General features: G+C 34.9%; 2 protein-coding genes and 1 long non-coding RNA gene across 6 annotated transcripts; 1 reads left to right on the top strand and 2 right to left on the bottom strand.

The window, feature by feature from the left end:
- Nucleotides 1-204: 204 nt before the first annotated feature.
- Nucleotides 205-4,622, bottom strand: LOC107727584 (uncharacterized). Its single transcript, XR_001638373.1, has 3 exons — nucleotides 4,433-4,622; nucleotides 3,512-3,561; nucleotides 205-260 (listed from the first exon to the last, which is right to left on the bottom strand). It is a non-coding gene; the product is annotated as an uncharacterized LOC107727584 (long non-coding RNA).
- A 1,209-nt stretch (nucleotides 4,623-5,831) lies between these two features.
- Nucleotides 5,832-11,712, top strand: LOC107727660 (heat shock factor protein 2-like). 3 transcript variants are annotated; one of them, XM_016537609.1, is made up of 12 exons: nucleotides 5,832-6,041; nucleotides 7,278-7,386; nucleotides 7,500-7,627; nucleotides 7,760-7,884; nucleotides 8,155-8,230; nucleotides 8,351-8,412; nucleotides 9,034-9,112; nucleotides 9,433-9,557; nucleotides 9,657-9,902; nucleotides 10,509-10,611; nucleotides 10,794-10,854; nucleotides 10,943-11,712. In XM_016537609.1, the coding sequence occupies exons 1-12, from the start codon at nucleotides 5,949-5,951 to the stop codon at nucleotides 11,233-11,235; spliced, it is 1,500 nt and encodes a 499-aa protein (XP_016393095.1). In that variant the 5' UTR covers nucleotides 5,832-5,948; the 3' UTR covers nucleotides 11,236-11,712. The 3 variants fall into 3 exon arrangements, with proteins under 3 accessions (XP_016393095.1, XP_016393094.1, XP_016393096.1); XM_016537608.1 differs by lacking the exon at nucleotides 5,832-6,041 and adding an exon at nucleotides 6,488-6,684; XM_016537610.1 differs by lacking the exon at nucleotides 5,832-6,041 and adding an exon at nucleotides 6,717-6,815.
- A 966-nt stretch (nucleotides 11,713-12,678) lies between these two features.
- On the bottom strand, nucleotides 12,679-22,931 carry LOC107727646 (serine incorporator 1-like). 2 transcript variants are annotated; one of them, XM_016537590.1, is made up of 10 exons: nucleotides 22,829-22,931; nucleotides 20,936-21,097; nucleotides 20,638-20,831; nucleotides 20,392-20,471; nucleotides 19,956-20,093; nucleotides 17,612-17,781; nucleotides 17,365-17,455; nucleotides 17,139-17,295; nucleotides 16,824-17,048; nucleotides 12,679-13,644 (listed from the first exon to the last, which is right to left on the bottom strand). In XM_016537590.1, exons 1-10 carry the CDS (start codon nucleotides 22,865-22,867, stop codon nucleotides 13,506-13,508), a joined length of 1,395 nt encoding a protein of 464 aa, XP_016393076.1. In that variant the 5' UTR covers nucleotides 22,868-22,931; the 3' UTR covers nucleotides 12,679-13,505. The 2 variants fall into 2 exon arrangements, with proteins under 2 accessions (XP_016393076.1, XP_016393077.1); XM_016537591.1 differs by having other exon boundaries at nucleotides 17,139-17,280.
- Between the last annotated feature and the right edge of the window lie 3,112 nt (nucleotides 22,932-26,043).

Below are 26,043 nucleotides of genomic sequence, written 5' to 3'. Positions count from 1 at the left end.
TATTGTTGCAGTTTAAAACATTGGCTCTAAAACAGCAACTAGCTGCATGATGAGATCATTTGATTTCAATTTGTGTGGTAAATGGAGAAAAACTATTTCTTCACCTAATTTAACTTTTGATTCTGAGCTTCGTGAGGTCATACGTGGCGACGTCTCCTCTCCAACCTAAGACTCCTTGATGTTGAGGCTAAATGTGAAAACATACCTTTTACTGCCTCTGGCTAGTATATCGTCTATAACCATTTCCAAGTCTCACCGAGCTGAAAGAAAAGAAATGGATTTTATGTTCTCTTTAAAAAGAACTTCCTCAAAGTGAAGAAAAAAAGTTTTTCTCCCTGACATCCAACTGGTAAGGTGTGCTTTATTGTTGCAGTTTAAAACATTGGCTCTAAAACAGCAACTAGCTGCATGATGAGATCATTTGATTTCAATTTGTGTGGTGGAATATGGAAATACTGCACCAATTAATACAGAGAGGCATAACCACTCAGCTTCACTTAATCAAAGATGTTTCGAACAGCAATAAAAATGGTCTCCTTGGCAGCTTTGTGAGGCATAATCCAAACTTATCTATTCATTAGGTAAAAAATAAATCTGCTGAGCTCAGCACTAATATATTTTTCTCCGTTTCATTTCGGTTCTCTTAGACTTCAGGATTAATCAAATAATGAGAGGGAACAACAACTATAAAACAGAGGTCCAAGTTCTACATCCAATGGAAAATATCAATTCCTTCCAGGCCTTTTTGGTCCAACTCTGCTGGAAAAAAAACAAAAGAAAATCAAAGACAAAAAGAGAGGGCAAGGGAGAGTGAGTGTACTGCTTCCCAACCAGTACCTACCTGAAGACATCAAGCCTGTCCAAGCAAACGGGTTCGATGAAAAAGTGTGTCAGTCAACCTCGGGTGACTCCTACATCTGTTATTTGTTTTTGATTGTTTGTTTGTTTACATTATGAGCGTGCCATGAACCTTACATTTGTGCAATTCTGCATAATTTTGCAATTGTACATGCTATGTGTTTGCACACGACAAAATATCTAACATAATGTGCCGTTTCCAATGTTTTTAAAAGGCTTCACTTTGAATGCTGTAACATTATCACCTATCGAAGATTACTATTGATGTATGATTATTAATAAACCCTTCTGGTGCTATAAAAAACATTGTTATGTTTGAGTATCCCGACCAGACTGACACAACAACAGTGGCTCAACCAATAGCGGGATTGTGTGCAAAAAATAAAAAAATAAAAAAATTAATTGTTTAAATATGTAAAAATGGTGTTTTATAACAATATGTTGTTTTATAAATAATTATTTTTTCTAATCTTTTTGGTTACTCTCTTATAGCTTCAACTTTAAAGTAAATTGCACTGATCTAGTAGTTTCTAATCCACTAAAACATTTATTATATAAATGACCATACTTATTATCAGATAAAATTCAAAACCCATTTATCCATATATTTATATCTTTTTTCTTTTTTTTTTGATAACACTTCACTTAAGGTCATTATGATATAATCTGTTTGGCATTATAAAAAAAAATAGAACGAAAGAAAGAAAGGAGTGTTCATTGCAATTTTTCTATATACTAGGCAGTAGTGACTTTCCTATCACTTGTCTAACTATAATTCACACTGATTTTTGCCATCTCCATAATCTCTCTTTACCAAGAATCAAAGAATGTTCTAATTATGGCTATTAGGAAAGACTCTTTGATGTAATCGTTTGATGTGAATATTACTGTCTGCTCTCATTAGTCGGGCCTGTCAAGTTCATTCTCTGTTACGCTCACCTTAATGTTCGTCTCAGTGTTGTTAGTCCACTTACAGTTACTGTGTCCAACATCAGGTCTGGTTAATTAAATACAGCCTTTTATTTCTCTCAGAAGGCAATTTGTTTTGCAGCTGGCTTAACAAATTAAATCAAGTGCTAAGCATTTAAAAAGCACAATAATCAGTTATTTATAACATCTGAAATTACTATCACATGTGTGTACGTGTGGGAGAGAGAGCTGGGCAGCATAAGGCGGCTCTTTTTTGCAGCTGCATGGGTAAAATCCTCTTCACAACAGACTCAAGGGCATGGAGGAAGACAAAAGTTTAAACTCGCCATGTTTTCCCTCGCAGGTGATTAGGTTTGTTGAAAAACGCTGCCCTTTTAACCCCTTGCTTGCAACAATGCCTTGCATACTGCTCAATATGTTGTTTTATAAATAATTATTTTTTCTAATCTTTTTGGTTACTCTCTTATAGCTTCAACTTTAAAGTAAATTGCACTGATCTAGTAGTTTCTAATCCACTAAAACATTTATTATATAAATCCAAAACCCATTTATCCATATATTTATATCTTTTTTCTTTTTTTTTTGATAACACTTCACTTAAGGTCATTATGATATAATCTGTTTGGCATTATAAAAAAAAATAGAACGAAAGAAAGAAAGGAGTGTTCATTGCAATTTTTCTATATACTAGGCAGTAGTGACTTTCCTATCACTTGTCTAACTATAATTCACACTGATTTTTGCCATCTCCATAATCTCTCTTTACCAAGAATCAAAGAATGTTCTAATTATGGCTATTAGGAAAGACTCTTTGATGTAATCGTTTGATGTGAATATTACTGTCTGCTCTCATTAGTCGGGCCTGTCAAGTTCATTCTCTGTTACGCTCACCTTAATGTTCGTCTCAGTGTTGTTAGTCCACTTACAGTTACTGTGTCCAACATCAGGTCTGGTTAATTAAATACAGCCTTTTATTTCTCTCAGAAGGCAATTTGTTTTGCAGCTGGCTTAACAAATTAAATCAAGTGCTAAGCATTTAAAAAGCACAATAATCAGTTATTTATAACATCTGAAATTACTATCACATGTGTGTACGTGTGGGAGAGAGAGCTGGGCAGCATAAGGCGGCTCTTTTTTGCAGCTGCATGGGTAAAATCCTCTTCACAACAGACTCAAGGGCATGGAGGAAGACAAAAGTTTAAACTCGCCATGTTTTCCCTCGCAGGTGATTAGGTTTGTTGAAAAACGCTGCCCTTTTAACACCTTGCTTGCAACAATGCCTTGCATTCTGCTCTATACAACCACATTTTAGCATGCATTTTTATTTAATGTACTGTTCTTGAACAATCTGAATGTCATCGACAAGTGTAATGACAGAATAATCAAGCTATCATCTGTATCTGAACTTTTCAGATCAGATTGATTTCACTACTAATATTTGCTGTGCAATGCTGACCTCTAGTGTTAGAATATGGCAGTGCTAGTTCTAACAAGACATAAATATGGGCCAAACGACTACATGCATCATAAATTTCATTCAATCCTCAATTCCCTATTAGTTATTCAAAAGATGTTTCCCTTCACTCCATAATTACACACGTTGCTGGCAAGTGTTTTGACTATATTAATGTAGCAGCATCATAACTGCAAAATGTAACCCAATGACAAAGATGTAATAACTGAAAAGTGACATATTAAAATACTTAAGTTTAATAATACTCACTTGTGCAAACTGTATGAACTCCATCTGCAATGACGTGCAAACCGGATCTGCTGTTAAAATGGAAGATCGGGGTTAGTTATCACACTTTTACTCCAAAAGACATTTATATGACATTCGTCTGCATGGATTCAGCATTTTGCAAAAGGTTTCAGATTTATAGAACACACTGTTGCAATACAGCATATAATTAATTTTTTTCACAAGCAAAAGTGTCCAATACCGGGAGGGTTAACCAAGACAAAGCAAGTAGGTTGGTCATGTGATATAAACCTGCCACCATGAGGCAACCTGCTCCATGTAAAATGCATTTCTACACTACCAATGACTGGATTTGTCATTTCATATGAATGTTTTTTTTAAATATTTTGATTATTGAATGCACCTTTGAAACCCTGGCAAGTGGCTAGAAAAAAAAAAAAGAGATATTGAATATTTTTACCAATATTACCATCAAAATTTTTTACAGAATATAAAGTTTACAGAATATAAATATAAAACTGTTTTGTGAGGCATGCTGTCACAAACAATCTATTTATCAATTTAAAATTTGATTTGTAAAGCTTGTAAAATTAAATTGATGGATGATCCTTTGAGGTATTGTCAAACGGCTACAGAAAAAAAATCTTTTATGGGGCATGTTGTCACAATACCTGCCATTAAGATGTCACAAATAGCCTATTTATTGAAAAATTTTTTTTTTCGGTGAAACATTTCTGAGGCACAGCATTATTTACATTACATTACAATGTAAAAGGCAACATTAAGCAATATCACAGAAGCAAGAGTGCTGTTGTTATGAATATCTTCACAGGTGTGATTCAGCTGTTGGCAAAAGGCTGCAGGCCGAAGCAAACGTGTTCAGTAAACTGTATATTTTTACACAACAGTTCCAACACTAGTAAATAATATAAAATAACTTACATTTTAGGCTTAATTTGGCCAGTTAGTTGACATGTTTCTTCTCCGTCAAAGAATTTATTTCAGAGTTTCAAAACCAGCTAAGCCATCAAGCTCTGATGGTGACAAGGAAACACAAAGACCGTTATGGAGAATCACGAATGAGTGGAACGGAGCGACACTGATTTTGCACTCACAGCCTGACTCGGCTGTAACTCCACTCCGCGTTTTCCATTTCCCGATCCACGCAGACCTCAAACAATCAACACCAGTGGATCTACTTTCATCCGAATATGTTGCTAGTGTAGATTTATTAAGTTTATTTACGTGCTATAACATAAATATGATGCAATTATATTTCTTTATAGGACATAATTCACGAAAAATATTCTAATTTACGCTTTAAATCAATTATAATTTTGTTTTAAAACGTTATATTTAGTGAGATTTGATGTTGCGATTTGTGCAACAGACAGCCGTACAAAAAACACTAAAGCCGCCTTTCCACTGCACACGACAAACGACAGCCGTTGGACCGGAAGTCATTCATTTCCAATGGAGAGTCGTACAGGGGCTGCGTGGGGTGCCGACCATCTGCGAATGCGGAATTTTCGGATCCGATTTGAGCTTCGGATGCGTTCAAATATTTGAACTTGAGCGACTACACCGTATGCGACACGCAGACCGGATGTGATGTATTCCAAAGTTGTCCAATCAAATCAGTGTGCGCAAGTTGAGAATTATAATGATTTTTGTTTATCACATTTTATTTTGTTTTAAAACTTTTAAAAAATGCATGATTATTGGTGAATAATAAATTATTCATTTAAATTTTATATTTTATTATTTTTAATGTTGTCTTTATTTTCCCTCCAAAATTATTGGCGGTCATTTGTCCTATATGCATAGCTGTTTATTGTTATACATGGGAATACTAGGCTAGATGCTAATTGAGGCACGACAAGGATTTGCATACATTCAGCAAATTTGGCAAACAAAACACACCTGATAAACCGACAATCTCGCTAACTCTCTTCTAAGCCTCATTTTTCCTATTAAAGTCTCTGTATGATTCTAGAGAAGTATCATACAGAATGGGGTTTTCTGAGACCGTGAGGATAAGCTTCTCTCCCATGTTGCCGTGTATGATCATAATGAAATTTCCGTGCGACTGCCACTAGGGGGCGAATTCCGACAGTCGTGTCCGAATGTCGTGTGCAGTGGAAAGGCCGCTTAACAGTGGGAAAACACGCAATTCATTTTTGAGCGCTGGTGTCGTTTTATTTCTCTTGGGGGCGGAAAAGTGACCAATCAGGTCCCTCTCTCTTCAACGAAGCGTTTTCATTGGCTACTACCAACATACGGCTGACAACACACGTGAGCAATCTTACGTAAGGCCGCAACGGACCAATCAGAGCTCTCAAATCCTACAGGAAGTTGTGTAGTTGCGTTGCTATTTTCACTGGTTCTCCTGTTTTGTCTAACCCAAGAAAAAAATCTGACTCATATTATTTATTCTTTGCATTTTCGCTCCAGCAAAATGAAACACAACTCCAACGTTCCCGGATTTATCACCAAGCTTTGGACCCTCGTCGAGGATTCGGATACAAATGAATTTATTTGCTGGAGCCAGGTAACGTTAAATGAAAGAAAAGAGCCGAATGTTAGCATTCTAGCTTAGTTTATAGTGACACAGATATTTGTGATCCGGGTCCTATGCGATTAGATGTTTATTATGTTGGATCATAGATGTCGTGCTATGATATAAGTATTAAGATTTGCAACATATATATTTTTTTCCATTTTATTTTCTTATTTAACAGTTATATTATTATTTAGTTCTTTAGAGGATTTGCACATGCATGTGTGTGTGTGTGTGTGTGTGTGTGTGTGTATGTATGTATGTCTGTATGTGTGTATGTATTATAATATTGTAATCAGGGAAATAGTACACTCAAATTTTTATTATTTCCTCACCCTAATGTTGTTCCATACCTTCATAGTATTCTTTTTATTGTAATTTCTCTGTGAAATACAAAAATAGCATTTGTATTTTTTCGCTCTCAAATCCTACAGGAAGTTGTGTAGTTGCGTTGCTATTTTCACTGGTTCTCCTGTTTTGTCTAACCCAAGAAAAAAATCTGACTCATATTATTTATTCTTTGCATTTTCGCTCCAGCAAAATGAAACACAACTCCAACGTTCCCGGATTTATCACCAAGCTTTGGACCCTCGTCGAGGATTCGGATACAAATGAATTTATTTGCTGGAGCCAGGTAACGTTAAATGAAAGAAAAGAGCCGAATGTTAGCATTCTAGCTTAGTTTATAGTGACACAGATATTTGTGATCCGGGTCCTATGCGATTAGATGTTTATTATGTTGGATCATAGATGTCGTGCTATGATATAAGTATTAAGATTTGCAACATATATATTTTTTTCCATTTTATTTTCTTATTTAACAGTTATATTATTATTTAGTTCTTTAGAGGATTTGCACATGCATGTGTGTGTGTGTGTGTGTGTGTGTGTGTGTGTGTGTGTGTATGTATGTATGTATGTATGTATGTCTGTATGTGTGTATGTATTATAATATTGTAATCAGGGAAATAGTACACTCAATTTTTATTATTTCCTCACCCTAATGTTGTTCCATACCTTCATAGTATTCTTTTTATTGTAATTTCTCTGTGAAATACAAAAATAGCATTTTTATGTATTTTTTCAATAATTTATATTGACCATGTCTGTAATGCTCAAAACACACAGACACACACACACAGAATGTGTTCTACAGAATAAGGAACAACATACAAAATGGCAGGTCTGTTTTATTTAGTTAAAAAGGCTCTTCATTTGTTTTTATAGGAAGGGAACAGTTTCCTTGTACTGGATGAACAAAGGTTTGCAAAAGAGATTCTCCCAAAGTTTTTCAAGCACAACAACATGGCCAGTTTTGTCCGACAGCTCAACATGTGTAAGTGGTTTCTCTACAGCTCCACCGAAATTCTCCTCCTTCCTCATTGTTCAGCTGCAATTTGAGATCAATGTTCGTTTCTTTGTCACTTTGTTCCTTTCCTTTACAAACAGATGGTTTTCGCAAGGTGATGCACATTGACACGGGCATAGTGAAGCAAGAGCGAGATGGACCAGTTGAATTCCAGCATCCATATTTCAAACATGGGCAAGATGACCTGCTAGAGAACATCAAAAGAAAGGTAAATCTCTGAAATCTGTTAAAAATGACGAAATTAGAAAGTAGAGACCTGAAAATAAGATGCAAATGAAAATATATAGAGAACATTTATTTTAAAGTATTGTCATTATGATTGTCATTTTTCTTGATACAGGTGTCACATGCTCGCCCTGAAGAGAGCAAAATAAGGCAAGATGATCTTTCTACAATTCTGACAAGCGTTCAGAACGTACATGAGCAGCAAGAAAACATGGATGCTAGACTTGCTACATTGAAAAGGTAATGAAATACTCTATTAGAAGCTTAATTTGTACTTGTGCCTTTTCCTGTATCATTTAATCTCGTCCATGTGCATTTACCCAGAAGTTAAGGAAACAGACAGTCTAATCACTAGTTGTACCTAATAATGCCCTGTTCAGCGAGTATCAACATGGTTAAACAAACCACTTCGAATATCTTAGCAACAACCAAGAACTACACTCTGACATCATGGCATGCTTTTTAGAAAATGTATAACTTTCATTCTCTTTTCTGTTGTCTTTTCTTCAGAGAGAATGAAGCTCTTTGGACAGCGCTGTCAGACCTCAGACAGAAACATGCACAGCAGCAGCAGGTCATAAAGGAGGTACGTTCTACTTGCACATAGCAATTTTGCAGACATTTCAATTGTATTTCAGCATAAAATGTGCATGATCTAATGCAAAGGTTTGAATGTTAATGCCACTTTTTGTATTGTTCCCTGCAGCTGGTGCAGTTCATCTTCACATTGGTTCAGAACAATCGTATGTTAAATTTAAAACGCAAAAGGTAAGTCTAAAAAGTATGTGTATGCATGCATCTAATAAAAGTACACTACTGGCGTTCCAAATTTTGACAGCAAAGACTTTTACATTATTACAACAAAAAAAAAAATCTGTTTCAAATAAATCACTTTCTATTCATCAAAGAATACTGAATAAAAACTATTAACAGTTAACAAAAATATTAATTAGCTGAACAGTTTTTAACATTTGATAATGATAAAGAAATGTTTCTTGAGCACCAAATCAGCATATTAGAATAATTGCTGAAGGCTGGAGTAATAGCTGTTGAAATTTCATCTTTGCCGTCACAGAAATGAAATACATTTTAAAATATATTAAAACAGAAAACAGTTATTTTAAATAAAAGATGAGTATAATTTAAAAAATAAATAAATAAATATATATATATATATGTGTATGTATAATATGTATCTTCCTGGTTCCAATTCTGATTCATCAATAATTCTTTCAGTAATTTTGAGAGAAATAATTTATATATTTTTTTAATTAAATTTTATTTTATTATTATAAATTAAAAACAAATATTAATATATTTTACACTATTATTAATATGTACCTTATGTATACCTTTTATGATTAATATGTACTTGCTATCTAATTTCAGGCCACTTACACTGAACAGTAACGGAAAGAAGTCTAAATTCATCCACCAGATCTTCGAGGAACCTATGGACCACAGCAAAGTAGGTGTAAAACCATCCAGGGGTGATTAGGTTCCATGCACTCTGTCTCTCCTTGCTACTAGGAGGAAATGTGCTCTTGTCAGTTATATTGTAAATGTAATGTTGCTATTCATTATCTTGCGTTTTTCTCTCTTAATGAGATTTGAGGCCGGGTTCACTTTGTGTGAAAGTGGCCTGCCCCTGGATAGGAACCTTAAATTGTGAGAATCACCGTCAGTTAAATTCACGTTGGTGGGGGACCGATTTATTTATATAAACATGATATTCCTCATTAATATTGAAACTCGAAGATCTGGTTGTCAGAGACTCATCTCTGTTAGTCTGCAGTGAATGGACTCAATGGATTGAAGAACAGTTCTGACATTTCTGAAGATGTCGTCATCTGTGACATCACAGAAGAAGATGCAGAATTTACAGATGGCGTATCGGTACCAGCTGACCAAGGGTAAGCATTTAGGTTTTGATTCAAACCATTGCACCTCCTTTGCATAAAGTTTTGACAGAAAATTAGAAATGAGATCTGTGTTTTCTTGATTTCTTACAGAGATGCTGAAATTGTGGAAGTTGCTTGTGAAAGCAGCCCGACTATAAGAAACGACAGCACAAACGAAACTGGAACAAATTCAACCACTCAACAAGAAGCAGTACCCAAAATCATCTCTGACATTTTATCAAGCACCCTGCAGTTGAACAAACCCTCAGCTCTAAGTTCAGAGGATCCAGTGAAGCTGATGAACTCCATTCTCAGTGAAAATGGAGCCATTTCACAAAACATAAACCTTCTTGGCAAGTAAGTAGGCCAGTGTTGCCCATATACAATACAAGGCTGTTGAGATTTAATATCCTGATGAACTTCTCACTTGCCAAGAGAAAAAAAAATGTTCCTTGCTATTGAGTAAACAACTATTATTCAAACTCTGAGAACTTATTTATGGAAGCCAGTTTCTACCACATAAGAAAAAAATGTTTAGGTAAATCACAATCCACAATTTGGACTTTATCTCATAATCAATCTCATAATTTAGATTTTTAATCGAATTAATTTCAGTGTTTTACATTTTTTTCTCTATTTTTTTCATAATTGATTTTATCTCCTAATTATGACATCTCAAAATTTTTGTCAAATAATTCTGACTTTTTCTCTCATAATTTGGACTTTTTTCCCTCATACGTAGTATCTCATATTTATGACTTGGTGTCTGTCAAAGCAAGATTTTTTTTTCTTTCATGTGGTGGAAATAGGCTTCCATTCAACAAAATTCAGGCTTTGCATTTCTCTTTATTTTTTATTATTGATTTATTTTTTTATTGGTGAGACTTTTAGTCGTGCAAAAATGACACATTTCTGCTTTAAGAATATTTAATGAACATTTCATTGTAAATGAAATCACTGCAGAGTTGAGTTGATGGACTATCTGGACAGCATTGACTGCAGTCTGGAAGACTTCCAAGCTATGCTTTATGGAAAACAGTTCAGCATTGACCCAGATATCATACAGGTTTGTTTGGAGATTCCATAAGCCATAATGTGTTTTGTTTAGTTTTTTTGTTGAAAAGCTTTAAAATAATTTCCAATGATATATCGCTCAGCTGCTGTAATTCACCATGATGGCTTGTTTAATTTTATTCTGCATTGTCATATTTTGATAAAGCAGTTTTTTTTCCCTTTTGCTGTTGGCAGGAAGCTGTCTCGGAAGCAAAGGATAGCATTCACAAAGGGAAGCCTGAGCCTGACAACACAGGTAATTGTTGCATGTTCCTTTATAAATCAGTGTCATTTGTGTGCCCTCACTGTGCTTTGTTTACTAGCGTGTTGGTTACTTCATTCAGATAAGCAGCTGATCCAGTATACAACCTGCCCTCTGCTGGCCTTCATAGATGGATGCACCCCTCTGGCCCCACCAGATTCTCCAACTGAATACCTGTGCCAGCCTATCCTGCCCCAGAGCCCTGAAAACATCACAGACCTGTTGGACAAGGACCTGGAGACGGAGACGCCTCGCAGCTCTCTGATCCGTCTGGAGCCGCTCACTGAGGCGGAGGCGAGCGAGACCACGCTGTTCTACCTGTGCGAACTGAACTCTGACCTGTCCAGTGACGACACGCCACAGCTTGATATCTGAAAGCTAATCAGCCTGGAAAACAGACCTTTTCATTTTTTGTAAATATTCATCAAAACGATGATATCTATTTGGCAGAATTTTTTTGGTAGTCTGTCCATGAGTTTGACATTCCTTCCTTACACAAGATACTTCTAGTTACTGTTCACTAGCTAGTGTCCTTTCCACAATCTCTACCAGGAGATTAGGCTGCAGTTATGTTGCTGGTTTACACTGCAGCTGTTTCGTGATGCACGTGTTTTCCTGTTTTATTATTGAGCCGTTCAGAAAATGTTAAAGCTATCCTTTATGTGTATGGTATAGAAGTGCCTGCCTGATGTCCTAATGTCACTGTAAATAGACGTGAAGACTTTGGCTTATGGTTAGTTCCATATTGTTGGACAATACAGTGATTCTTGTTACCGTGAGCTTTCCATTATTATACAAAGCTTTGCAGTAGCATTAAAGGAATTTAAACATTGATTCTAGTGTTTTTTTGTTGTTGTTTGTTTTTAAATAGGGCTGGGTTGAAATGTTTATATTATGATTTTAACGAACCGAAAAAAAAAAAATTTAAATCCAATTTTCTGTGTCTGTTAGTCAATAATTTGAAGCCCTTCTCTTTCTTACTATTGGGTGTAACAGCTGGTTTCCTCACGATACGATTAACGTCATTCACGGTAATCCGGGGAAGCTCTTGTAAACCTTTTCAGTTATTGCCAATAGCGAAAATGGCTTCCGGCGCTGCACCGGATGTAACTGAGCTGGCTGAGACCAAATGCGGAAGCGATCGTGCATAGAGCCTATTCACTTTGTTAGTTTTAAAAATTAAGAAATCATTCTGACAGTTTCATCATGAAATTTAAAGAAATAAATACCGATTTGTAGCTTCTGGATTGTAGCGAGAAAGATCGCAAAGCCCCGCGAATCGATAATCTCTTCCACTTTTAAATACTGTACAACTAAAAATATAGAATATCTCGGTTTTGAACCGCGGAAAGATGTCAGTAAATCAGTTTGTGTTGTGAATGTCACAAACGAAAAAGTAAAAGGGGAGCATTTTGCAATTAAGCCAGAATAGGCACATTCATTACTATACTATCTATATATATTCTAACAACTAAGTTGATTAGATAATTAGAACTGTATAATATAATTAGAACTGTAGGCCTATATACAGTAGTCAACATTTGAAGTGGATCAAAACCTTTCATCAAAGTTGTCCTAAATCCTAAAACCAAAATGCGTTCGTCTTAGGACAACTTTGATGAACTTTTTTTTGATCCACTTCAAATGTTGACTACTGTATGTAAAAACTCTACCAGAATGTACCAAGAGGGTTCAAGATTTAATTTACAGTATTAATTGTTTGTAATTTAGTTTGTAGTTTGTGATTTAACCGTAATTAAATCTTGAAATCTGTACCAATAACTGGTAATATTTTGAAACTCCAATGAGAACATAATCTGGGTTTTAAACCTTTAATAAGATGACATATTCGGTGATTACAATCCACTTGTCAAAGGGCAAAAAATAACACTGACATTAAAAAAATAAATGTGAGAACGGTCATCAAGAGAACCACCAGTGTGCCTTTAATAGGATACAATAACGGGAAAAAGCAAAACAAGTCATCTATTCAGGTTTTATCAGCAAAGGATAATATATTCAGTGCAAAACATTGTTCAACACACACATTGGCTACAAGCATAAAATGAATAGTGCGCAAACAACTAATATGTGCAAATTGCAAAAGGGTTAGCACTGTTAAGTCAAAATTACAGTCACGTTCATGGTGCAAATCATCAAGAGGCGAAAAGTATGACAAAATCTACAATTTTAAGTTGCCTGTAAATTTTTCACATGCTAATTCACTACTGTATATGTGCGTTCTATAGGAAGCTATGGATGTCACGATTTATGGGAAAACATGACCTGCATTTTCACTACTCTCCACAAATAACTTAAGATATATTTTATTTTATTTTTTAAACCATACAGAGGTTATCAAGCGTTATATTATCCTCAATTTTGAAGAACAAATTCTTGAAGGAAATATTAACTTCACATCACAGGAAACCCAAGCCATGTTCTTCATTTATTTCAGCTCATATATGAACAAATAAACACTACATAAAAGCATGCAAGGTTAAAAAAAAAAAAAACATGTAGTGTCAGCTGAACGAACAAAACACTCAAGTATTTACGTTTGGACCCTCCTATCTCTATACATGTGGATATTCACATAAGTAATGGCGGATTCTAATTGCAAGCTTTCATTTCTATCCGTCCTCTCATTCGAAGTCACGGTTGATGAGGACCAGTGGAGCCACCAGAGTCCACACATACAGAGAGATGCAGATCCAGGTGGAGGTGATCTTCACCCACACAGAGGGCCACTTGCTGGTCATAGTCTCATAGTTGGAGTCAGGGCTATAAAATTGACAAGAAAAACATTTTTCATTCAGAGTTTAAGGATAAATCTGTTAACCCTGTTGACCATAAACATTTAAACATAAATAGTGACAACAAAATACTAGATGATATTGTATATACAAATTATTTTATTAAATTTGTTTTTATTAAGAACAGATTTAAGATTTTAGTTAAAAAGAATTAGTAAAAAATATTGTTAAAAATATACATACACCACCGTTCAAAAGTTTGGGGTCAGAACCACTTCTTATTATAAATATTAAAAATGGTTGTGCTGTTTATTGATTTTATTTATTTATTTATTTATTTTCAGGATTCTTTGGTGAATAGAAAGGTCCAAAAGAACAGCATTTATTTGAAATATAAATTTTTTATAACATTAAAAATATCTCCCCTGATACACTTGAGCAATTTAATGTATCCTTGCTGAATATATGAATATATATTACTGCTGTCAAACGATTAATCATGATTAATCGCATTCAAAATAAAAGTTTGTGTTTACATAATATATTTATGTGTGCTGTGTATATTTATAATGTATATATAAATACACACACATACAGTATATATTTTGAAAACATTTACATGTATATACATTTATATATTTATATTCTTATATTTTATATTATATATAAATATATTTCATATAAAACAACATATTTTTCTTAAATATGCATGTGTTTGTATTTATATACACAAACGTTTATTTTGGATGTGATTAATCGCAATTAATCGTTTGACAGCACTAATATATATACACATGCTGTATATTCATTTATAAAAGTTATACATTTATAAAAGTTAGAAAAGGACAGTTATTATTAACAGACTATACAGATCTAAAATAAATAATAAATATATTAAAAAACACACACGTTGTGGTAAATTTCTGTTTACCATCCATTATTCATCACCCAAAACTGTCAGTAGATACTGAATAATGTTACTTACAGTAATATGTCAATCTATTAATAGACAATACACTCCTAAAAATAAAGGTTCCAACAGGAGGGTTTTCACAGCAATGCCATAGAAGAACCAGTTTTGGTTCCCCAAAGAACCTTTGAGTGAACAGTTCTTAAAAGAACCATTTTTTCTTATGGCGCTTTTCCACTGCGTGGTACGACTCGGCTCTGTTTGCGTTTCCACTGCAGTTTAGTACCGCTTTAGAGTAACTGAAGAGAATCGATGCATTTTTGTAAGAAAAATATCCATATTCAAAACGTAATAATCACTTAGCTTGCGCCAACAATCCTACACGGAAGCAGCTCCGGGCGGATGACGTATGAGTTTCCCCACTGGATGCAACAAATGTCTCATTTGTAATGGGTTTTATTGGTTTTGTCTCATCTAGTGATGTCCGCATCGCGAACGAAATGTTCTATTTAACCGGATCTTCTTAGTGAACCAGTCGAACCAGTTCACCAAATCGAACTGAATCGTTTGAAACGGTTCGCGTCTCCAGTATGCACTAATTCACAAATTACTTAAGTTATTCAGTTTATAAACGTGCCTGACACTCCCTCTGACGCGAAATAAACCAATATCCCGAGTTATTCAGTTATTCAGTACATTGACTGAATTGCTAAAAGAGAACCGATGATGGAATGTGCACGAGCAGAGCAGCTGGACTGAGTCTCGTCCTGCTGGGAGACGGCATCACAGTATGTTAAGGGGCGTAACATTTCCGTCACACGCTTGAGGCATTCGGCCAATCACAACGCACTGGAGAGCTGGCCAATCAGAGCACACCTTAACAGAAATCACTTTTTAAAAACTACAACGAACGACTCGTTTGGACTACAATGCATATTTTCCGGGATTTGTGATATTACAAAGCCCGGCGAAAGGGACGAGACCTGGTTAAGCTGCACTAGAGAAGGCAACGAGTGTTATCACCATGTCGGAGACACGCTAGCTTTCCCAAGGCAGACGAACTTAGAGTGGTTACAATCATCCGGGTTTAAATCGTGTTTAAATTGATTTGATTTTGACACAATATTTACACTGAAGCGCGCAGGCAGCTATGGTAAGGAGCGTGACATTTCCTGACCAGGTGCCAATCACAACACACACTGGCCCAGCTAACCAATCACAGCACATTTCATGTTTCAGAAGGCGGGCCTTCATCTGATACAGGAACTATTCGAGCCGTTCATGCCAGACTGGGGAGAGAGGTGTTGTAATAATGTAAAATATGTGAAAAATAATGTGTTTTTCGAACAACCTAGTATGAGAGCCTGTTCTAGTACACCCCCAAAACAAAATCAAGACTTTATAAAAGAGCATAATAGGCTTTTTTTAAGAGCAAACTGGCGTTTTCACTGCGTGTCAGAAACCATCTCCATCCACACTACTGAAAACGCATGTCACATGACCATTCATGCAGGTACAATCATAGATATGTATAGGTAGAATCCCTATTCAGATGGTGGACACGTCTACGTGCTTGGACCGGTCGAATGCATAATCGATTAGATATCATAATATTTAGGCTATAATAATATAAATCAGGTTGGTTTGTATTGCTGACATAATATGTAAATGATATGCGTGCGGCCCGCGAGACTTGCACTTGGACCATAGTGCGGCCCGGTGGAAAAAAAGGTTGAGAACCACTGGTTTACACGGTCATCAAGGATACGCAGAGCGAATGTGGGCAGCCACGCCATAGTTTTCAAAAGTCTCAGTTTTGGTCTGTTTACACTGCGCAACCCTGGAGTTTTCAAACTAAAACGGGGTCTGCAGCGTTTTCAAAAATCTTCGTGGGTCGAAAACGCCAGAGTAGTGTAAACGACAGGCGTAACCGTCGCAAAAGTTATGTGTTTTAAAACGAAAACGCACTAGTGTAAACGTAGCCTAAATAACTTTTTCCACTGTAAAGAACCTTTTGTGGAATGAAAAGGTTCCACGGATGGTAAAGGTTCTTTATGGAACCATTGATGCCAATAAAGAACCTTTATTTTTAAGGGTGTATTGCAATTCAGTATGTATATTTTTATGTACAGAATTTTATGCATTCATAAATGTAATTTTATGAATTTTAAATGCCTTTTGAATTTTTGAAAATAAGCTCTTGATCTGCTTACAAAATTGGCCTAATGAAATTAAAATATGATCACTAATATATTGTGAAATGAAACTGACAAATACATCATCACATGGGCACATACCTGTACCAGTTTGTCAGTGTCATCATGATATACAGGGAAGCCAAGAAAAGCATGAAGTGGAAGAAAGAGTAGCTGTAGGTGACTCCATCCTTCTCATTGTCAACGGCACGGTTGGAGTCATCACCCACTTCAAAGTTCTCTGGAGCGGGACCATCCTCAATCAAAGCAGACTCGTCGCTGGTGAGAGTCAGTTTGTTCACTTGGGTGTTGCTGGAGTTCCGGATGCTGAGGAAATAAAAAGACAAATTTGACTGCTGTGTTGAAAAATAGCTGCAAAAACAGACCATATATTTTAACACAAGCAAACTCTCTTACCTGGAGTACAGCACACACATCAGGAACAAGATCAAGCCCACAATGCCCTGGGCATCCCACCACTGAACAACACGGTCCTGACCAGCAGGGGTGGTGCTGTTGAGGCCAATAATGGCAAGCAAGCTAGGGTTACATCTGCGGTCTTGAGGGGAAAGAACTTCATTATTTTAGACCGATTTCATGAACAACAGAATGTTCCTTTAAACAAATCTCTCACAGTCCTTACCAGGCTCATTGGTCATGGCAGACCAGGTCAGATACATGGTGTACAGAGTAACAATGGAGGACTGCAAGAGACCAGATCTGGGCTGGGACTCCTAGAGGAGAAGCGGAAAGAAAAGAACAAGAAGAAATTAAACAACTTGATGCTCAACTGATATGATACAGATCCAAAATTTTGAGCAATACTGAAGTATAGGAGATGATCACAGTTTCAATATTAGTCATACAAACAGACGTTTTGTATTCATTACCTGGATTTTAGGCAAGATGGACATGACAGATGCACCAACGCACAGCAGCATGTTGATGCTGATGAAGACTTTGTTCTCAGTGCAGCCATCAGAGTGAGTGTAATACACATAGAACAAGACCAGAGACACCAGCGAAAGAGCGTAGTTGATGGTTGTGGCAGACAGAAGAGCTATGGATGGTAGAAAAAAAAATTACATTAGAACAATAGTCAATCTTCTTTATGACTGCATACACTGTAAGAAGTATCTAAACATAAAATAGGGACAATACCTCTATAAATATGTTAAAATATAAAAATAATGTGTTCTATTTATGACTTTAAATATGTTATATTTATGACATTTATGTTAAAGATATGCACTACCAACTACCATTGGCAAGATTTTCTGGAAAGAAACTTCTAATGAGTAAGGATGCAACAAATTCAAAATCAAAAGTGACAGATAAATTCTGTTCTTTTAAACTTCCTATTCATCAAAAAAAATAATCCTTAGAAAAATTTACATTTCCAAAAAAAATTTAAGCAGCAACACAGTTTTCAACATTGATAATAATACAAATCAATGACATTTTAAAAGGAATAAATGACATTTTAAAATATATTATAATAGAAAACTTAAATTGGAATAATATTTCACAATATTCCTGTTTTTTAAGCAAAAAAAAGCCTTGCTGAGCATAAGAGACTTCTTTCAAAAACATTTTAAAAAATTGTACAAACTTTTGAACAGTAGTTAGGGGTTGAACGACTTTTTAAAGTCGACTTTTATGTGATGAAAGTCGAGTCGAAGTCGACTAGTCGCTAATGATGTCATTAATGAACAAATAAGTCTGGAGCTGTGACAAACACCTTGAGCACAGCTATGGCATATGACACAGCGCTGCCCACATGGCTATTGCTCCTATAACAGCTTTTTTATCAGTTCTTTTGTCTTTGGGTCGTTATATTTCTCACAGATTTCTGCTCATTCTAAATATACATACACACACATGCAGTACATATTTTGAAAATATTTACATGTATATATTTATATTCATATAATTTATATTATAAATAAATATATTTAATATATAAACATAACATATTTTTTTAAATATATACATGCATGTGTGTGTATTTATATATACATAATAAATATAAACAGCAAACATACTGTACATATATTATGTAAACAAAAACTTTTATAATTTAAAAGTTTAATCGCGATTAATAATTTGACAGCACTAATAATCACACGTCTTGTGGAGCGCTTTCAGAGTATGCATTTATTTGTCATTTTAACTGTTTGGAAACGAAGCGTAAATGTGGAAGTCTTCTCACAGATTTCTGCTCATTCTAAATCAGATACAGATAAAGTAGCACAGTAAAGATTACATTCATATGAATGCATTAGTGAGAGCGATTGCGTGTGTGAATTAATTCTACCTGGCAGGTAGAAATATATCAAGCAAGAAATATATGCTTGAACTTTTCAGTTTCTAAGCTATTTTATTGAGAAATCACAAAACAGTGTTGACAATACATTTCCGCGCTGAATGATTCTGTGTGCTCGTGATCTGTGCGTGATGTACGAGCTACTGTCTGTAGCCTATGTGTGTGTGCATTACAGTGCAGCAGTGCATTAGATTAGAACGACGATTAACTTACCCGTTTAAAACGTGTATTCTCCCGTTCAATTTCGAGCATCCAGTAATATAATCACTAGTGCTGTCAAATGATTAATCGCGGTTTGCATAATATTTCTGTGTGTTCTGTGTATATTTATTATGTATATATAAATACACACACATGCAGTACATATTTTGAAAATATTTACATGTATATATTTATATTCATATAATTTATATTATAAATAAATATATTTAATATATAAACATAACATATTTTTTTAAATATATACATGCATGTGTGTGTATTTATATATACATAATAAATATAAACAGCAAACATACTGTACATATATTATGTAAACAAAAACTTTTATAATTTAAAAGTTTAATCGCGATTAATAATTTGACAGCACTAATAATCACACGTCTTGTGGAGCGCTTTCAGAGTATGCATTTATTTGTCATTTTAACTGTTTGGAAACGAAGCGTAAATGTGGAAGTCCTTCAATGATTTCTTATCCTGTTGCGCCCTCTATAGGACCAGCGACTAGTCGACATCAAGCTTAAAGCGTCATGGCAGAGCATTGAAGTCGACTAGTCGGTCCAACCACTAACAGTAGTTTACATTTTTTTTTACATTTATATTTTTTGTTGTGCTACACTGCTGCTTGTTGGAAAAAGTTTTTTTATTCTTATGTGGGACCGAACAAATCAAGTTCTCTTAATGCATACCTGCATACCAGCAGCGAGAGTTTCCCTCCTCCATTTTCTCCACCCAGGACTCGTTCCAAGAATGAGCAAAGTCGATCAAGAGCACCAGCTGGATGAGGATGAAACAGAACGCTCCAGCCATGCCTATGTAAAACCAGACTGGAAGAGACCCAGCAGAAGATCATCATTAGATCCTCACAAATAAATTTGAGAAACAACTCAAGTCTGCCTAATCTCACTCTCTCATCACTTAAGATGGCTAAACACTGTGCTGTTTTTGCTATCTTTTATGATAAATTCCACTGTATAATGTATAATTAATGTAAAACTATGTTACGCATTCAGCAGTTATTTTTTAATGCTAGTTGCTAAACAGCCATTTAAAGTCAATTCCTTTCACCTTTACATTGTAATTGCATGCATATTTCATATTTAAGGTAATAAAATAAAACTTTACCAGTAGTAAAAGGGCCTTCAGGAATGAAGAAAGCTCCAACTGTAATAGCAGTGGCAGCCACAAACTTGAAAAACCAAAACCTGTAGAATATATGAATATTTAGAAGAAGCTCAACGAGACATTTCTGAAATTATTTTCATGTTTTAAACACAGCTAAACCTGTGAATGCTCATAAGGATTCAGATCTTCAACCTTCGAGTTACAGGTCAAGACTTTAACCATTAGGTCACACCAACGCCTACATACCCGTTATGCACAGCAGCTCTTGGGTCCTGGCTGCTCTTGACCTTTACCATGATGAGAGAGAAGAGCAGGAAGAACATAGCCATCCCAAAGCACACACGATACACAGACTTATAGCCCACCAGCACATCGCAGTTCACATGACCTTGGACTCCCGGGATGGACGACCCCATTCCTCCTTCACAAAAGCCTGGAATCTGCAGTGACGTTAAGAATAAATGATCAGATTGCTTCAGCTGCAACCCTGTAAAACGAATGCAAAACTTTAATTTCCAAGAAACGCTCAGGATTGCTGGGTCACCTTCTTCAGATGCTCCTCCATGCCTGGCATGAGCATGATGCAGGCGATGCCCACACCCACCAGCATAAAGAAGGCATAGATCAGCCGAGTGACTGTGGAGTTGTTTCCACTTGGGCAGCATCTGCACAGCAGGCAGGGAGCACTGCCACAAAGGCAAGGAATCTGCAGTGAAGAAGAAAAAAAAAAGTACATTAAAGGTGATGTAAGCCATTTCAGATATTTTGAACTTCAGCTACAAACTCCCTCTTCAGATCACAAGATTGTTTTTTATTTTTCAGACCCTAGGGCTGTCATTTTTATTTTTATTTTATCTCAGCATGCATTGTGCAAGATATTGTGACTGATAACTATATCAATAAATCAATATGATTTTTTTCAATTATTTTTTGGCTATTAATTGATAAATGATACCATTTTTAACAAAAAGAAGCAGAATATTATATACAAGTTCATTTTGCCATTACAACAGCATAATGTAACATATGAAAGATGGGCAATTAATGCTTTTGAAAAGTGCAATTAAAAATATAATAAAATAAAAATCTCAATTTTCAATTACCAATATGATGCTGATTTATCATCCCTAGACATAAACAGCTTCATTCTTCAAAACGAGCAGGACTGGGTGACGCATAAACATGACTTCAAAGTGACTCACATCAGTGTTTAAAAAAATAATTAAAGAGGCCTCATCCTTCATTTGTACTCAGGGTAAAACACCAGGCAAAGCTTGTGGCTAAATTTGTCTGGCTTTACATAACAAAAGAGTTTAGATGTGATTAAAGAAGACATTAAATCCCTCCTAAAATAAATGTCTGGATAAACATCTTATAAAAATATTCACACTACTAAATATTGGAGTCCTTAAGAACATTAAGATTTTCATTTATTTATTTATTTTGTCATTGTGGTTTTGTTTTTTTAAATAGGTCTCTTACGCTCAACAGGGCTACACTTATTTGGTCAGTATTTAGTCAGTTAGTATTGTCAAAAATTATTACAATTTGAAATAACGGATTTCTCTTTTAATACATTTAATATCAAGGTATTTTAGATATTTAATATTAATATTTTAAAATGTAATTTATTCCAGTGATGGCAGAGCTGAATTTTTTTGAATAATATCTGGAAAAAATAAACACAAAAAAATAATAAAAGTTAATTTTACTAAGTGTTATTGATCAGTAAATACTGCTACATAGCCTCAGGCCCCATGTTTCCGAATCTCTCCTGTGTGTGTGTTTGTGTCATGAACTGACATCTAATCGGTGTTTTGATGTCGCAACACCTGAAATCCTAGCACACATGTGATCTTTGAAAAGCTCATGTTATGGTGAAAGATCATCTATGTGTGTCCCATTTAAGATCATAAGTGTGTCCCATTTAACCCCCAAAAAAACATCAGTTGCTGTCATGATCACAATTGCCGACAAAATACTGTTTATCTACGAGTAACGTTATTTGGCTGCAATTACGAGTAAAAGTAGTAATAATGTCACTTGGTAATACAAATTACACCAAACATAACAACACAATTGTTGTGTATTAATACAAAAACATTTTGTGCTTAATCACAACAAGGGAACCACCCAACATGACATTGTACATCTAGAAAAGCAAAACAACTGATTTAAATCAAACCAAAACATGATGAAATTAATTAATATATTGTTGTGTGTTATTCGTTGTAAATATTCAAAAGATTCAGTGTGTTTTATGAATTAAGAGCATCGTGAAGGGCCCAGACACCATTTTCTATTTCGTTTTTTTTTCCCCTATGCGGATGTCATCTGCATCACATGATAAACTCGCTAAAAACCAAATAGTTATTTTCCTTCGCACATCTATACGATTTTATTTATAGTTCATCAGTATATTAATATGTAAACTTACCCAACTGGCCATGGAACAAAGCCCAAGTACGGCCCCCATGTTCAGCGCTGATGTGCAATGTTTCTCCGGACGGGTTTGAAAATGGACGCTGTGTGTTTACAATGTAGCTTAGATGAAGCCGGAAACCACAGGTTACTTTCACATTCCACATTTCAAAATAAAACGTCGGTCTTTCACGCAGACAAGTTACAAAGAAGGCGCTGGAAAAAGTGAAAAATGTTACATTTTAAGTCTCAGTTTAAAACAAAAAAAAGTGACGAACATAAAAACACAGGTAATTCATTATAAACACAAGTAATTTATTTTAAAAACGCGGGAAAAAAGAAAGTCAGTAGGCTAGCCCTGTATTTTGTTTTAAATTGCACACAGTGAAGACTGCTGCTTGAGGTTGAACCATTTTAATAAGCTTTGTTTTGTAAGTGAGAGTTTCAAAGGCGTCAGTTAATATCTTAAGGGTTTTTAGCGATGTTGTCTTGTACCATGATTCGTGTATATATATATATATATATATATATATATATTAGTTAATAGTTATATATATTTCATAAATATTAATTATTGCAGTCTGTTACAAAAGTTATCTGAGGACAAAACAAGGAAGTCTCTTCAAATAATGTAAACCATTGACCTCATTTTACATAAATGTAGACTTTTTGAAACCCATAGAAAATTCTCGAAGGAATCCATGGCTCAAAAATGCTAATTCTTTTCAAGGTTTAAGGACAACAAACTGAACAGCTCCTTTCACAGACTAAATCTCGTTTGTATGGCCCTTTAAGAATGGAAAGTTCCAGCTTGATTTTCACAGAGTTCAGTATTGTTTCTTGCTTCATATTAATTGTTTCTTTCTTCTTTCTTTCTTTCTTTTTTTTTGTAGGCTGCTCAATAATCTGGGATTGATGTCCATGTTTTTTTTTTTTATTATTGTGCCATGTTTATTCATATATATACACAGTTTCCACAGAAATCTCCACAGAAACAGGATTACAAAAGTAGATAGGAATAGAATAGAATAGAATACAATACAATCTTTCTAAATACAGAATAAAAGTTAAGTAACAAACAATTACCTTCCAAGTAAGTGCTAATTAAAAAAAATCTACATTCGTAAACAGAATAAACTGTTATTTTGTAACATCTGTTTATTGCATGTTTACAAATTTACAGTAATTTACAGTACAGGTGATGATGATGATGATCCATCATCATACAATAAACCCCAACAACAAGGTGTTCAGAAAGTGTGCAGCTATTGTACACACTGGGAGAAAAGACAGAGCATTTAAGTTCACATTATTGTGAAATCAAATGTCTACATAATTAATGCATGAAAAATTATTCAGTAATGAAATAGAAATCAAGAAAATCTGGAGTCAGTTAATGTAGACAGCTGTGCCGTCATGGAAGTCAAGCTGTTGCTAAGTCCAGGTAATAATTGGCACTGAGGCAAATGATTAAATAAAGGGGAGCACTAGAATATCTGTGTTCTGAGAAAGTCGCTCCGGGAAATGTTATCGGTCAAAGTCTGATGTGAATGTCGGATTTGCATGCACTATTTTTAGAAGCAGCATATCATTTAACATGGCAGTAATATTCATCCACTGAGATGCTGTTTCTTAACATGAAGTCTTAATCTTGCAAGTCTCGCCTCTTTTGTAGCTATTTGTGAGGATTAAACAAATTTATATTTTCCATTTCCACAGCCAATTTAAAAAATGACTTCTATCTCAAGGCTTATTTGTGAGATGAGGCAGAAGTGATACTTTACATAAGAGCTGTAATTGGCACAGAATATGAAAGGGTCTGTGATGCACTTGGTCAGCCTAGAATGTCTCCAAACCAGGGAAAGTGACAAATGGCAAATGTGTAACTCTAGAAACATTTCCATTTTATAATTAATATTCATTATGTACAAAGTTTTCATGTCTTTCTGTATTCCAAATAAATGATGCTAATTATATTAATGGATCTCAGGTCAGGACACTGTATTCTAATTCTATCAAGTCACTGTGAGCATCACATCAGAATCCAGTGATAGTTTAAAGTATTTACTACCGTTTACTTACTACTATTAGAATCAGTGAATCTAATAATTTGTTTAAACACCTTTGACTTGAAGGCTTTGGGTTTCATCTTGTACATTTATCTGATAACTGATAACACAAATTATGCAAAGCAATAGGACATGTGATTCATTCCTATTGCTTTAATAGTCAAATTAACAAACAGTTATTTTGGTAGCTGCAATTTCTCCCTCTGGTTCCTGCACTATCTGCCTTTTCTCAAGAGAGCTGGGTTGCCTTTTTCATAGTTAATCACTTCTTCATAAATTTTTCAGGAAAGAGTTTTTCAGGAAAGACTTCTTTTAGATCAATACTCTTTTGGTCTACAGACATCCTCTATCATTTCATAATTAAACACATGCCCTTGGGCCACCAGAGTTCATTTTATTTTTGGAATTGACAAATGGGATGAAGTGGCTGCTGTGTGGTTGTGTGGAGCAGGATTGTACAGAAGTAATTATCCTCAGCCAGTTCAGAGGGTTACAGTTGTTTTGTTAAAGGGAGGATTGTGGTTGCATAAGGTGTTTAAGGTAGTTGTAAGAAACAGATTACAGTGTGACCCAGAGGGCGGTGGGTCACTGAGTTATCTGGTAAAAATAGAACATGAGGTGTCAACTTTGATTATAGAAGGACCAATTAGAGACATGCAACTGGGAATATATATCATTATTCCCATTCACGTATTAAATACATAATTGTATATGTGCAAAAATTAAAGCCTATATTATATTATATTATATTATATTATATTATATATCATATCATATCATATCATATCATATCATATCATATTATATTATATTATAATGCTCCAGAATGATAAATATATACATTGAAGACATTTATTATTTTATTAGACATTAATTATTTTATTATATCAGGAATTATTTATTTAATAAGTTATGGGAATTATATAATAATAATAACAATTATTATTATTAATAATAATTGTAACGAGGTGACAGAGACGTGAGGCGAGCGGATCCACTTGCAAGGCTTATATATATATATATATAGACACACACACACACACACACACACACTGGAAATAGGAAAATAAACAAATAACCTACTTTTCTGTGTCTAAAGTGCAACTATAAATAAACACTTTTCTGTGTCTAAAGTGCAACTATGACGGGCAGCGTTTGGCTA

The sequence above is a fragment of the Sinocyclocheilus rhinocerous genome, unplaced genomic scaffold (assembly GCF_001515625.1).
Source record: "Sinocyclocheilus rhinocerous isolate Xijiao unplaced genomic scaffold, SAMN03320098_v1.1 scaffold185, whole genome shotgun sequence".
NCBI classification, from domain to species: Eukaryota; Metazoa; Chordata; class Actinopteri; order Cypriniformes; family Cyprinidae; genus Sinocyclocheilus; species Sinocyclocheilus rhinocerous.
The sequence above is the reverse complement of the archived record's forward strand: the minus strand, read 5'-3'. Positions and strand labels throughout refer to the sequence as shown.